This window comes from Dipteris shenzhenensis, chromosome 28, assembly GCF_047967505.1.
Source record: "Dipteris shenzhenensis isolate YYH24624 ecotype China chromosome 28, Dip_SZ_1.0, whole genome shotgun sequence".
Taxonomy (NCBI): Eukaryota; Viridiplantae; Streptophyta; class Polypodiopsida; order Gleicheniales; family Dipteridaceae; genus Dipteris; species Dipteris shenzhenensis.
In genome coordinates, this window is record NC_141623.1 from 37,355,760 (window position 1) to 37,371,572 (window position 15,813).

At 41.7% G+C, this 15,813-nt stretch overlaps 1 protein-coding gene across 9 annotated transcripts in view; it reads right to left on the reverse strand.

Moving 5' to 3' along the window:
* Nucleotides 1-15,813, reverse strand: part of LOC147883531 (uncharacterized) — a 210,081-nt gene that overhangs the window by 144,723 nt on the left and 49,545 nt on the right. For all 9 annotated transcript variants that reach the window (XR_015543789.1, XM_087399668.1, XM_087399669.1 and 6 more), the window contains 5 exons: nucleotides 5,572-5,760; nucleotides 5,186-5,376; nucleotides 4,926-5,069; nucleotides 4,740-4,828; nucleotides 4,404-4,551 (listed from right to left, as the gene is read on the reverse strand). Coding sequence is in view for 8 of the 9 variants with exons in the window: in XM_087399668.1 (XP_087255794.1) it covers nucleotides 4,404-4,551; nucleotides 4,740-4,828; nucleotides 4,926-5,069; nucleotides 5,186-5,376; nucleotides 5,572-5,760 (761 nt within the window). In the remaining variant the exon portion in view is untranslated. The remainder of the gene's footprint in view (nucleotides 1-4,403; nucleotides 4,552-4,739; nucleotides 4,829-4,925; nucleotides 5,070-5,185; nucleotides 5,377-5,571; nucleotides 5,761-15,813) is intronic.

The following is a 15,813-nucleotide window of genomic DNA, read 5'->3' on the forward strand; positions in this document are numbered from 1 at the left end:
ATATTGGGAGTTAGCCCATATACACTATGGCTTTCTAGAGTGTAGTGTTGTACTTGTCTATTGTCTATCATATCAGTCAACATCAAGCTCTTTGGTATCATTACATTTCATTTTCATTATGCTTGTTATCTTTCCTTTCCATTCCTAGTGTTAGCTTGCTTCTCTCCCTACCACTATGATCTTTCATCATGTTCCATCAACCATTATTGATCAAGCATTGACCAGCCAGTAAGCCAAGGATGATTTGGCTCACATGACTGCCCTATTACAGCAATGTAAAGATAATATGGTAAGGGCCCAAGCAAGGATGTAGGATTATGCTACTGAGCATAGGAGAGATCTTCATTTTCAAGAAGGGGATTATGTGTTTCTCAGATTACATAAGACCAAGCATGCTTCTTTGAAAGGCAATACCAATATTAAACTTGCTCATAGGTATTATGGACCTTACAAGGTTTTGAGGAAAGTTGGGGAAGTGGCTTATGAGTTGGAGCTTCCATCAACCTCTAGAATACATAAAGTGTTCCATGTATCACTTCTCAAGAAGTATTTGGGACCTAAGGAGCAAGTTATGGAAGAGCTACCTCCTATGGATGAAGAGGGCCAGATTGAGTATATACCTGAGAAGATCCTTGGATTTAGAGATCATGTGTTGAGGAACAAGTCCTACATGGAATATCTTATCAAATGGAGAGGTCTACCTGATGAGGAGTCTTCTTGGCAGCCACCTACAATTGTGGAGCAGTACCCTCAATTGCTTAGCTGAATCCTATGGCCAAAATTGTGTTGCAGGTCCAGCCCATGACCTTCTACCCCTACCTTTTTCCTAAAACATAAGGTACTACTCTACTCTAACCTTCCTGCATATTCTACCAAATTTGGCGGTGTTTACTGTCAGTTAGGGGCAGTCCTGTTGCAGTCGGAGCTAGGCAGGGGTAGGCTAAGAGCAGGCAGGGCTAGGTTGAGGGCAGGCGAGGCTAGACGGGAGTGGGCGGAGGGCTGGCAAGGGTAGGCTGATATGAGAGAGGGGGAGAGGGAGAGACATAACGATAAGATATGATATGATTGTATTACAGTCCACGTGAGACCCTTTAGGATCTATGGGACTGACGATCACTATTAACTGATAGTGATCCCTTACATCCAGTGAAGATAAAAATCTTGTATCTTTGTCATGTAGTGAGTACTTGTTGGGCTAGCTTGTGAGCTAGACCCAGTACTTGTTGCGATGTTCTAAAATCTCTTTTAAGTAGCTTCCTAGCTTTTTGGCCGGCTGCTCCAACAGATTCTTTAGGTCTCTGCTTTCCCCATAGCCTTCTCTGATGTATGTGTATGCTCTACATTTGAGGAGTATATGCTACTCATCTTCTACTTCTCCTGAGGGGCAGATTTTGCGGATTCTTTCCTCTCTGGGGATCCTGGGTCTTGCCCATCTACCCCTCTCTACCTTGAGATCATGTGAACTAGTTCTGATTTTGCATTTCAGATGTCTTTCAAAATGTTGATATGTCTTCCCCAAGGTATTTATGCATTCCATGACTGTCCATTGAGTTAATTTCTAGTTTATAAAACTGCATTTTTGTCCCTGGGTTTCGCCATAGTTTTTGTACCATTTTCTACGTCACAATCTCTCTTATTTCACATGCATCTTCTAGTATATCAGCATCAGTTATACCCCATGATTCCATCCACTTCATCCCCTCTCTGTGCCAACCCGTGAGTTGTGTAGCTTCCATCGCTTTGTGTGGTATCTTGCTGTCATTCATCTTCTCAACTTTGTTGAGGTATGCCATGAATTGACACGATGCTTCCCCTTCTAGAGGTATCATACCTGTTTCATCCAGCAGGATGGGTAGGGTGTCGGTGCCTTAACCCCTAACTCCCCTATTAGGAAGCGTTTATGTAAAGTTTCTATTCTTTCCCAGTGAATCCTAGATAGCCCAGGTGCCCAAGCAAGGCATCCGTAAAGAATTAGTGTCTGCACAAGCATGGTATACAGAAACTCTCATTTCCCAATTCCAAAGATGCGCCTTCTTGCATTTATTTTGGAAGCTATATAGAGCTTTTAAACCTCCCAAAATCCTCCTTTCCACGCATGCATTCCATTTGTAGTTGTCAATGAAATCCAGCCCTAAATATTTATATGAGTTGACTATTTTCAGGGGCTCCCCCCTAATCTGCCATTGACACTACACCACAAGCTTGACTATTTAGGCAACTCTTTTGGTCTAGTGTAAAATTAGGACATCATCTGAGCAGTTTCGACACTGTATGAGGTAGAGTCGAGGCTAGAGGCGAAGACGAGAAATTTGAGACACAATATTGAATAATGTAAAATTTGAAAATTCAACAGTATAACAACTACTCTTAGTTTGAAATTATGCACCTTGACACAACTAACATGGTTCTAGGTAAGGAATGGCTCCATGAGTTTGGGCCATACTCTATAGAGGATTTATTTAAATAACTACATTATTTTGCAAAAGGATGGGCGCTTGATTCACCTTCAAGGTAAGCATGATATCCATGACACTCCTCTCATCAATTGTATGCAGTTGGAGCAATTGGTCCTAGCACGATGATGCCTAGGTATTTCTTTGTGCTCTTGTTTTTTGTTTAGTGAAAGTTTCGATTGAGAAACGTTTCAATTTTGGTTGTATGATTTCAATGATGTTTTTCCCAAGGATCTTCCCGATGGTTTGCCTCTAGCCAAAGCAGTAGATCATAGGATACAATTAGTGCCGGGAGCTGCTCCTAGTTCCAAACTGCCCTACTGTTCAGTGAAACAAAAGATGAAGATAGAGCGGCAATAGTTGGAGTACCTTAGAAAAGAGGGCACAGTCACCGCAAGAGTAACCCTTTTGGACTACTTTAATCCTTTTAGTTGAAAGAAAGGGTAGGTACGATTAGGCATAGATTATCCCTTAACAAGGAAACTATTAAAAATAAGTATCCAATCGCTCGCATTGATGAGCTCTTTGAGCACTTAAGTGCAGCTGAGTATTTTAGTAAGATTGACTTAACGTTTTGGGTACATCACATTAAGATTCAGCTTAGGCCCTAGGTGGACCATGCCACAACTTTGTCACTTATAGTAATTAGAGATTTTTAAGTGGCCACATGACATGGCATATATGCCCCACACATACATCACCACAGATGAAGGAGATGGGTGCACACATAGCGATCAGTCCAGGTGGCTTGAGGATTACTCCACACATTCTAGGGCAGCAAATTAGATGAGATTTATCACCCTGCACTTGTGTAATGCATTCTAGCTGGGCCCAGTGTGACATTGCTACATAGATGAAGCCCTAGCTTCAGTGTGAAGCCACAAAATCCCTTCTCTCTCACATCTCCTCACTATGAGCAGCCATCACTTGCTGCAATGTTCAGTTTGTGCAATGTAGCCACTGGCTGGCATTTCTCTTGCAAAATTTTATTGTGCATTGATTCTAATTGTGCAACTTCTGGGAGGGCATCGCATACTAGAGAGCCTCCATATGCTTTCTTTCATCGTATCAGAGCATAGCTGCCTAGACCGGTGAATTCCCTGTATTGGGCAGTCTTCTAGAGCTACAGTACACACAGCCTGAGCAAGACCACTTGAGCTCCAAAGAGTTGTCAGACTCGGGTAAAAGAACCTGAGCAAATCATTTGCATAGATAACCTGCATTTTTGGAGGTGAAGAATCTGCATTCACTGTTCAACACGACATCTAATCCCTATCACATATTCAATACTAATTGGAGCTTCATAGTTAGACAAAAACAAGCAATCTGAGCAGTGTAAGAAGAGATGCTAATTTATCCATACAAAGGTGAGTTACAAGAAAAAAGGGAGTAACTGTAGATGATACTCTTATACATTTACTTGAATGAACTATAAATCAGTACCAATAGATCACAAGAATGATTGCGCCACAATATGCATTGACCATTGTCAAACTGGAAACATAGCAACGATAGCATCTTACAAAATACCAATGAAAAAATGAAGTCAAAACTGTGTATATTCAAAGACAAAAAGCTACATATTTACGCTAATATGCACAGCCTTAAACCTCCAGGCTGAGATGCCACCACCTGTCAACCTCCTCGTAGCTCTTCATGAGCCTTGAAGAGACCTTGGCTCCCTAGGAACCAGGAGAATCACATTACAAACCTAGAGAGGCATCAATTCTTACTACGTATGCAGGACTCGCATGCAGACTAGTTGCTAACATACTAGCATGTATACTAATTGTCGTTGATACCCACTCTCGGGGTGCTCAAATAATCCGAACAGTAAAAACCCAGTTTTGGCCACAATGTGTTCTAGCTGACAGCTAAGCAAATTGATATATCTAGGCACTGACCAAGATTGCACAAAAAATAATAAGGAAAGTTGAGTGGTCAGCTCACCTTGTGCAATCAAGGAGGACACATAAAACAGCAGCTTGATCACTATGCCCCTTCAATACTGACACAATAGAAGCACTGGCTGCAGATCGAACTTTTTCATCACGAGAATAAATACGCTGGACGAGTGCAGGCAGCACAAATTCAGGATCTGCAACCACAAATCAAAATGTATTATGCTCTTGTTTCAGCTGCAGAAAGTACATGGTAAAGTCACCTGCGTAGAAAAATGCAGTGAGAAGACCTTTCCCTAGGATTTCACATACTAACTTCTACTGACTCAGACAATAAGATAGCAAGGACAGGTTTTAAGATGGCAACACTGGTGAAAATGTTTACCCAGCTTTGCAAAGAGTCGTGACACTTCAATTCGATTGGCGAGCTCAACATCACCAAGCCGATTTAGCAAATGAAGTGCGACATTTTGTCTGCTCCAAAATTGCATCTTATCAATCATAAATATCACAACCATCAACTATATTGCCATGCCAAATCCAGCACAGCCTTGCAACCCAGCTTACATACCTTACTGTATGTGCTGCACTCACTTCTGATGATGACAGGGTCTGCAACAGCTCGGCAAGCACACAAAGGGCATTTTGTCGCTGGGCTGAACTTCCCGAACCAAGAATTGAGAATAGCCTTTCTAGCTCCGGGGTACAAGGATTTCTGTACACAATCAGACAACGTCACAAATATACGGTAGGTCGAGGAAACAGTAAGCAAATTGGTAGCATCAAGGAATGTATATTGTAAACAATGATCAGTTTAAAAGAAAGCAATACATTGCAAAATAATCTGCAATAAGGACAACAACAGCCTTTGAGGTGATATCCCGTTCATCCAAGAGATCTAAAAGTGCAGGAGCGATAGTCTCCATTGTAAACATGCTTGTGCTGGCTGGCTCTCTTTGAAACAAAAAATCCCTCAAAATAGAAACTGCCAGATCCAATACTTCTTCATGTTTGCCTCGCAACTGTCAAAATTAAGATAATTAGAGCTTTGAATATGCAAACAGCATTTTTACGTATAAAAAATTTAGCACTACAAAACTAGCAAATATTATCCGGAGCATACAATTGTAATTGAGCCTTAAATATCGGGAAACTCAAAAATCTTTCACGGATTTTCCTATATTCATCTGTCTTACAGCACTAAAAATACCTTCTACCTGTCCAAAAAGAGACTGCAAAAGCTCTGCACCAAACTCTTGAACAACACCCTCCATTTCTTGAGCATTAAGACGTCCCAACAGCAAAGCCAAGCAAGTCAAGAAGAAAACACGTATCTCCTCAATGTTTCGTGTGTTGCTATGAAATGAACCATCATCCTCCCTCACCTCTTCTATCTGCAAGCTGTGCTGAAACAAACATAGAGCAAGTTCAAAAGCTGCAATAGCCTGGAAAGCAGCTACTGTGTAGCAAAGCAAAGATCCTTAGCAATTCCTCACTGAATGCCAAATGCAGCTTAAGCCTCCAGTCAAAACAGTCCAATTTTCATAACTTTTCGTCTCCTTTTATTTCAAAAGCACCGGTTCCAGAAAAAAGAATGTTATCAATCTCCAGGCCTGGGACCATTTAGTAAATGAGAATATAGTGAGTGTGCACAAAAAAGTACACCCAAATTTTCATAAGAAAATCTCTTAAACGATATAACATGTATACAACAAAGGACATAACATGTATGCAACTAAGTATGAGGGACACTCCCACTGAATACATCTCTTCTCCTAAAATCCAGGCTTGCTGCAAGCAACAGATAGTCAACATGGCAATGCCTTTCTTCTTCAAGATAGTCTCAGTCATCCCTTATCTCAAGTGCAGTCACCACAAACGTTGTAAAACACAACTAGTTCCACGTTTGAGACCTTTCAAAAAGGTCAGAAATGCTTCAAAACCTGACTTTGTATTGATATGTGTCTATAAACCAATGAAGTTTAGCTCTGAATATTATATAAAACATTGTGTCAAGCTACTCAGCCTTTAAAGCACATTAAATTTTGAAGTCAATGATCAAGAATATAAATCCACATTCAAGCAATGATTGTCACCAATTAAACACCATGATAAAAATACAAGATAATAAGAGTCCAAAATTTTGATAGGGAAAACTGTAAAAAAGACAACTGAAAGAGAGCAACTATCAATTAAAACAACAAGGAATCGTGACTGAGGACTCAAGTACAAAGATGAAATGAAACTCTGAGAGGCATCACATAAGGGCGGCAGTACTCACTCATGATAATGGGCAATGACGATCCACTGTTTGTGTCAACGCTTGAGTGATTGAAATCCACCATCATCATCATCATCATTTGAGAGGATCATGAATCGAAAACATTTGAGAGGATCATGAATCGGCCTGCACAGCCGGTAGCATTGTGCAGCCTTTGAAGCACAAGCCCAATTCTTTGCCTATGCATGTGTCATCATCTAGCAAGACATCACAATGTCATTTGCATGCGTGTGTGGGTGTGCACATGTGTGTGTGTATGTGTTGGATAGTTACTTTGTAATATAATCCAAAAAAGGTTTTCACCACACACAAAAATGTGTGTGTGTGTGTGTGTGTGTTCACCAAAAAAAAAAAGTGTGTGTGTGTGTGTGTGTGTGTGTGTGTGTGTATGTGTGTGTGTGTGTGTGTGTGTGTGTGTGTGTGTGTGTCTGTGTGTGTGAGAGAGTATGTGTATGTGTGTGTAATTCTCTCTTATGCTAAATGGACAGGTGGTTCTTCTCATCATGGTAATTCGTTTCGCTTGGAAAGCATCCATTGGAGCAAGGTGTTTGAATCGCCTCTCGCTTTACAGGCACCTATTAAAGCATATAATCTTATGAAATTGGGCATAAGATTTGTTGGAGATGTTGTGGATCAACAAGGTTATATGCTTTCATTTCCACAAGCTTGCAGGACATTCTCCTTGGGTCTACATCATAGGTCCATTTGGAGAATACTTTCAACTATGTTGCAGCCATTTGTTCCTGTTCCTCCACTGTTTGTACGGAATTTGATTTCCTTATTTCCTGCTACCTATTCGCTTTCCATGCATAATCTGGCCTCCTCGATGGTCTACAAATTTCTTCTTCCACCGCCATGGATCGATAAGCATGCCAACACTCTTTGGAATCTGGATAGGCCTTTATCTTGGTGGCAATCACGACTCATGAAAATTTGGAAAGCCAAATTGCCATTGAAACAGAGGCTTTTCTTTTGGAGATGTATGGTGGGAGCTTTTTCCATTGGGGTGAAATTGGCAGCACGTCGCATTGCTTCCCCTTCCTGCCCCCGTTGCTCTCATCACCACGAGACAGTTCCCCATCTACTATGGTCTTGCCCGCACTCTCGGATATTGATCACTCATGTCGCTCATTTGTTGCAGCTTCGGTTTCCCTCTATCAGACTCGGGAAACTCTTCTGGATGTTTGGATGCTTCTCATCTCAAATGTCTCCATTCCTCCTTTTCTTTCACTGGACTCGTTTCTGGGTACTATGGACCATTTGGACACAGAGATTGAATTCTAGGATGGGCCAACAGTTCCCTCAGGCATATGTTTTCTTCAGAATGTCCCTCAAGCAATCCCTATATGATAGTTATGCTGCAATGGACTTGGATGCTATTAGCCTTGATGTGTTTTCTAACTATTTTTGAGTTCTTCCATTAGGCTCTCTTTTGGAGTCTAATGTCATGTACATTGATTTCATGTTAATAATATAGTTACTGGCTTCACAAAAAAAAAAATATGTGTGTGTAATTGAGTGTCAAGGAGCGTGGTGGAGAGTTGGTATGTGAGAGAGTCGTGAGGGTCTGAGTGTTCAGCGTCGTCTGCGATCGCGTGCGACCAATCATCCCGTCCGTACTTCCGTACAGCAGTCGTACGCTTCCCGTACGCCACGTTTTCCTCACCTTTGCATCTTGGAACAAAGCTCCCTTCCACAATGCACGCCCGTTCCTATCCTGCTGTCTTTCTTCCCCAGGTCCGTACAGTCTGTCCGTACTATCTCCGTCAAAGTTTCCGTACAGTCGTCAACCTTACCGTACAGTCTGTCAGTTGTCCAGTACAGCCTGTCAGTCCTTTCCTGCATCTGTCAATCCTTCCGTACAGTTTCTGTCAGCTTTTTCGTACATCCGTACGGTGCCTCAGTTCAGCGTCCCTTCCGTACAGTTATGTCAGCTTTTCCTTTCGTCCGTACAGTGATTCAGCCCTATCTCCTTCTCTTCGTTTGATATCTGTTGAATCCCCTAGCCTCCATGGCAGAAGCAAACAAGTATTATGTCAAGAGAGCTCTCTCTCCTGAACCCAAAAGACAATCAAGGGAAACCTCTCCCCTCATAGCTCCTTCATCTGAAGATGCTTCCTATGTGTTTGATATGTTGATTTTCAACAAAGTAGAAGGGAATGGATTCAACCTGCTCCGGAACTCACTTACAAAATGAAGTTGCCTTCTCTTGTGCATCCTTTGAAGAAGCTCTCTCAAACTGCAGTTATTATCTTTTTCCCAGGCAAAATTCCCTCTGCTAATGATATGGGACAATGGGTGAATTCTCTCCTAGGTGGATGCTATGTAGAAGGAGTCTATTTTGCCTCCCGAGGATTTTATGAAGTTCATCTTTTGGATGCCTTGACAAAACAAAAAATGCTGGAAATGTCCCCTTTATTTTTTGGTCGACAAATGGTGCATATCATGCCCTGGTCCCCTAGTAAGGACTATCAGAACCTCATCAAGCATCATTGCCCTGTATGGGTTGAAGTGGTTGATTTTCCAGATTACATGAGAACAGAGCTTCCAGGTTTAGCTATGACATTGGGACAAGTGATCTGTCCCCCTCGTCCCTCGTTTTTGCATCTTATGGGATACTGATAGACCGACCCCCTCCTCTATTGCAGTTGAGATTGAGGGTGTTAATTTGGGAAAGAAATATTTCACTTTAAAATGGGGCATTTTTGCTGGAGCTTGTTTTTCTTGTCACAAGTTTGGGCATCTTGCTTCAGAGTGTCCCTCTATCCTTCATCCACCTCCTCCAGCAGCTATTCCTCTGCCATCTAATAAAGGAGGTCAGAAGACATATGTGGAAAAGATAGAAGCTAAAGGAGCAAACGCTTCAGTTCATACAGGGAGCCAGGCCAATTCAGCTCAAAATAAGGATAAAGAAAAAAGCAAGCTAGGGGAAAATAACTCATCTTCTCATGAGGGATGGCAGACTGCAAAGAAGACGGTGCCTCTCAAACAAAGACCTCTCCAATCTCGTAATTGGGATGCCTCTGCTCCTTCTCCAGGACAATCTTCTACCTCTCCAAGCAACCCCATCTCAAAGGCATGGGTTAATGCAGTCAAGAAGGGTCTTCCCCTTTGTGAAGAAGATGATATTATCAGGGAATTGGATGTTGAGGGTCAGCAAGACCCTGTGGCAATGGCAGAGGCTTGAAGCCTCCCTTTCTTTTGGAGGACCAATCATCTCTTGTATATATTTTCATGCGTGCTTCTCTTAAATGTTTTTCCTATAATATACAGGGCCTCTGCAACCAGAATAAATGGAGGCTTCTATGGCATTATATAAATACAACTCATCCGGATGTTGTGTGTCTGCAAGAGCATAATCAGCATTTTTTTGCTGGCCAGCATGGGTTTTTTTCTGGATATGATATATTTTATTCAGGATCTGAACAATTCTCTGGGCTGTGCATTTTAGCCAGACATGATCTGCAACCCTGGATAGCATATAATGATCTTGGTGGACGCTGGATGATTATCCAATGTATGATTAATGGAGAGATTTTTGAAATAGGATCTTTGTATGCCTCTCAATCCATCACGCAATATCCTTGGTCTTCAAATGCTCTACTTTGTGGTGATTTCAACAATTCTCCTCACTGGCAAGGACAATACCACACATAAATCCCATATGCTGCCCTCTGAAATCCAGCAATGGGAACATATGACATCATCACTTCAATTTGCAGATTTATGGACAGCAACTCACCCATCAGTTATGGGATTTACATATCATCATAATGCTTTTACAGAATATTGGGCCAGGCTTGATAGATATTATCTCATTCATGCTCAGCAATATGATGAATATACATGTCAAATGTGGACTGATTATTCCCAACAATTATCTGATCATACTCCACTTTGGCTCACCCTTTCTTTTGGTTTGCCTCTGGATGATTTGCAGCTCTCTTCAGTCAGAAATTTACAGGTCAATCAATTGTATCTCTCTCATGAAAAATTCCAACATATGATCAGACTGGCTTGCAGGCCATTGCTATCCCATGCTCAGGAGGGTCTGGACTTTGCCTGGACTTCTTTCATACATCGTATTCAAAATGTCATTAAGGAATATGGAAGATGGTACATGGCAGAAACCAGACAGCATATCCAGTGGGCAAAATCATACAAGCGGTACAGATTAGTCATCAAAGATCTCTATCTGCTTCTGAGCAGCATTTATTGTCTTGTGCTTCCTCCATAATTGATGCCAATGATAAACGCAAGCTGTCCAAATGGCAGATCAGGGCCAGAGCTAAACCTATGCTAGATAAGGGCTGTTCCTCGAAATCTTTTTTTCGGAACTTACATGCACATAGACAAAGCCAATCTATCATGAGGGTCAAGAAACCAGACGGCCTTTGGACCCAGACTCTATCTCAGCTAGAAAAACAATGTTTGGATCATTTTCAGCTTCTCTTTTCTCAGCCATCTTCTTCTACACCTCAGGTTGTTTCAGCTCGTAACAGATTTACTGAGCTTGTTTCTCCTATTGTCTCCTTGCAAAAATCCTCAATGCTGGAAATGTCTTTTTCAGATGTTGAATTGGATGAAGCTCTTAGGCATTTGGGCAAACATAAATCCCCTGGCTGGGATGGTCTGACGGTTGAATTTTTCGAAGCCTTTTGGCCTGAATTGAAGGGTCCAATTTTGCAGTTTATAAATGTAGCCTGGCAGCATCAACATCTTCCCTCAGCTTGGAAGCATGGTTTGGTTAAGCTTGTGCCCAAAAAACCTTTATGTGAGCCTATGGATGACTGGAGGCCCATCACTTTGATGCCGGTTATATACAAACTGATCGCCAAAATGTTGGTACATCGGATAAAGGATATCCTTCATGATGGACTTCATCCCAGGCAATATGGTTTTGTTCCAAGACGGCACATACATGACAATATCTCTAACACTCTCATTGCAATGGAATATGCAAAATATTCAGATCAAGATGTGTTGGTCATGCAGGTGGATGTGGCGAAGGCATTTGATACAGTACAGTGGGATTATGTCTCTCAAATCATGTTAAAACTTGGTTTTGGGCCAAAGCTAGTTAATGTTATATATTGGCTTTACTCAAATTCCACTGCACAATGCTTTATAGGGAATCACTTGTCTGAGTCTCGGACTCTCGAACGTTCAGTTCGACAGGGATGCCCTCTCAGTGCTCTGCTTTATGCCATTGCTTCACATCCTTTGCTTCCTTATATGGATCACATGGTTGATACTGGACAGCTAGAGGGGCTTCAGATTTCTGGTTCATGACCTTTCATTGCACAGGCATATGCAAATGATTCATTCTTCATGCCAAAGAATAGTCCTTTGGAGATTTGCCTCTTGATGGATACCCTTTCGGATTTTGGGTTGGCAGCTGGTCTTAAAATCAATTTTCAGAAATCAAAACTCTTGCCTCTCAAGCATTGTGACTAGGCCAGATTATTTATCCGAAAAATATAGTAAGACATTTGGGTTATCCTATTGGCTGGAAAATCAGCAATAAACAACAAATGTCGTGGGTGTCAAACAAAATTCAGGACAAATTAGAATATTGGAAGATCTCCACTTGGCCTTTGCATGTACGGCTTCGAATTGTCCAGTCTATTGTTCTAGCTTATGTCCAGTTCTACCTTCCTCTATTACATTGGTCATCTCGAGATCTCACTTCCTTTATGTCTCAAGCCATGGAGATTTTCTCGAAAACTAAGCTTCATAAAAAAGCTTTACGGCTGCTCAAAATGGACTTACTTTGCTCACCGAGAATGCACGGTGGTTTGAATATAATAAACATCCAATTCCATGTGTTGGCAAGAAACATCACTATGCTCAATACATTTTTTCAACAAGAGCAGCCTTGGTCTATTATGTTGGCAATTTTGTGTGGACAAATGAGCACACATGCTTATGGACATTGGCTAGTTGATCCATCGGAAGTAGTACTTGGCAAATTTCAAGGTAAAATCCCTGGTTGTCCATTTTCTAATTCCTTGATTCGGGACTGGAAGCAAGTACTCTCTCACATCAAATGGTCTCCCCATCCTGCTTCTATAGCTTCCTCACTAAGAATGGAAAGTATTCATTGGAGTGCTGTGTTTTCCTCTCCCCTTGCTCTTCAACATCCCATCAAAGCTTACAATCTTATGAAAATGGGTATCCGGTTCATTGATGACGTGGTAGATATGCAAGGAAATATTCTCCCTTTTCCAGTAGCATGTCGACAATACAATCTGGGCATGCATCATAGACCTATTTGAAAAGCTATTGCTGATCTCTTACTCCCTCTGGTTCCGATTCCGACATTGAATGTCAGAGACAGGCTTCAAGATTGGCACCTTCAGTCTTCAAATACAAGCATATCCTCAAGGCCTTTGCATTTATTGACTTCTATATAGGCTTATCGATTGATATTACCTCCGCCCTGGATTGCCCATCATGCTAATTCTCTATGGCATATGAACAAGTCATTAGCCTAGTGGAAAGGAAAATTGCAATTGATATGGAAGTTGAAAATGCCATTGAAGCAACGACTCTTTTTATGGAGATGTATTGTTGGTATTCTTCCAGTAGGGGTGAAATTGGCTCAAAGACGGATAGCTTCACCTATTTGTCCAAGATGTCACCTTTGATCTGAGAGTATTCCGCATTTACTGTGGTTTTGTTCATATTCCAGAGACCTTCTAGACAGAATCTCCTATTTCTATCTCTCAGATTTCCAGCACACACGTTCTACAGGTTTTTCTGGATGTATGGCAAACTATGAGCTTCTTTGTCACAGTATTCTCTTTTCTTCCACTGCATCAGATACTGGGCCTTATGGACCCTCTGGCTGCAGCGCAATCAAGCATATCTGAATTCTCCCCTTCAGCATCCATATGAGTTCTTCCAAGCCTCATTGCGGCAGTCTTTATATGATGCCTTACATGAGGAAGATTTGGATGTTTCTTGTATTCAGCTTTTCTTTTACTGCTTCTGATGGATAGGGCTTTGGCTCTCTTTTGAGCTCTGCCCAGATGTAAAGGAATGTTTCATAATATAAGTATATTGGTTTCACCAAAAAAAAAAAGTGTGAGTGTGTGTCTCAAATCATGACAAAGTTGGGCTTTGGTCCCAAGATAGCAAATGCAATTTATTGGCTTTATTCTGGCTCTACTTCTCAGTGCATTCTTGGGGGTCATCTATCTCGGTCATAGACATTGGGTAGATCAGTTAGACAGGGCTGCCCTCTTAGTGCTCTCTTCTATGCCATTGCGACCCATCCCCTCTTGATGTATCTTGATCATCTTACAAACACAGGACAGATGACTGGTCTTAAAATCCCTGGGGCTGCATCTTTTTTGGCACAAGCATATGCTGATGATTCCTTCTTTATGCCACAGAACTCTCCCCGGGAAGTTCACATGCTTATGACCACACTATCATTGTATGGATTAGCAGCGGGATTGCATGTCAACTTTGACAAATCTAAATTGCTTCCCCTGAAACAATGTGACTGGCATTCTATTCTCTGGCCAGGTCAAGTAGTGCATTCCAAAGATGTAGTCAGGCATTTGGGATATCCTATAGGATGGCATATCACCAGGAAGCAGCAGTTAAAATGGATCATCCAAAGACTTCAACATAAACTGGAATATTGGAAAATTTCTACTTGGCCACTTCATGTCAGGCTCAAAATAGCATAGTTCATTGTAATGTCCTATGTTCAGTTCTTTCTGCCTTTGCTACATTGGTCCTCCAGAGATATTTCAACCTTTATGTCTCAAGCTATGGAGCTGTTATGAAGGACAAAAACTGCTGTGAAAGCATTGAGACTGATGTAGATGGAAATGGTGTGCTCTCCTAGGATGCATGGGGGACTCAATGTTCTCAATATAAGATATCATGTACTTGCAAGGAAGGCAACTATGCTCCATACTTTTTTCCGTCAACAACAGCCATGGACTTGTATGATAGCATCCATGTGTGTCAACATGAGGACATCTGCTTATGACCATTGGACTACTGATCATTGGGGGAGGTTGTCATTGGGAGATTTGTAGGGAAGATTCCTGGCTGCCCTTTCCCTACTGCTCTGATACTTGACTGGAAACAAGTACTTTCCAAGGTCAAATGGGCTCCTAATAATTGCTTGGGGACAAACTCAATGAGAAAAGAAAGTCTTCATTGGAGTGCCATCTTTGACATTCCACTTGCTTTATAGGAACCAGTTCGGGCATATAATCTCATGAAATTGGGAATTAGATACATCAATGATGTGGTAGATGATCAAGGCTATGTCTTATCTTTTCCTCAGGCCACTGCCTCCTATGCATTGGGAATGCATCATAGGTCGATATGGAAGAAAATTGCTGATCTGTTACATCCTCTTCTACCTGTTCCTCCTGTGGCTGACACAGACAGGCTTATGGATTGGCAATTGCAACCCTCTGCTACATGCTCTCATCCTGTTCCTCTACCTGCTTTGACCTCCATCAAAGCCTACAAGCTTCTTCAACCTGCTCCACAGCAATATGCCAATACTCTGTGGCATATCAGGAAGCCCCTCTCATGGTGGCGAAAGAATCTCCGAATATTATGGAGGTGTAAAATGCCTTTGAAACAAAAACTTTTTTTTTGGAGATGCATGACCGGCACATTGTCAGTGGGAATCACACTTGCCAAACGTCACATTGCACCATCCACATGTTTACGGTGTCAGGCTCCTTCAGAGACTGTCCCTCATTTGCTTTGGCACTGCCCGTCTTCTAGGAACCTCCTTGGGAGAATTTCAGATCATCTTCGGCTCCGTTTCCCGAGTCACAAATTTGGGAAACATTTTTGGTTATTTGGCAGATTTATGAGGTCTTTGTCTCAATACTCACTATTTCTCTCATGGGTGAGATATTGGGCTCTTTGGACAATATGGAATGAGCATAATTTGGCATACTTGGGCCGGCAGATTCACAAATCATATGAATCTTTCCGAGCCTCATTGCGGCAATCCTTATATGATGCCTGCCATGAGGGTGATATACTTTTTTTCTTTTTGCAAAAAGAAGGGCTAATTATATTACTTTCGAAACAAGGATTACAAGAGACTTGACAGCAACACTGGAGCAGAGGGATAATTCCTGCGAAACTACAAGCCTCTCAAGGCTAAGCATCAAACTGTTGCTGT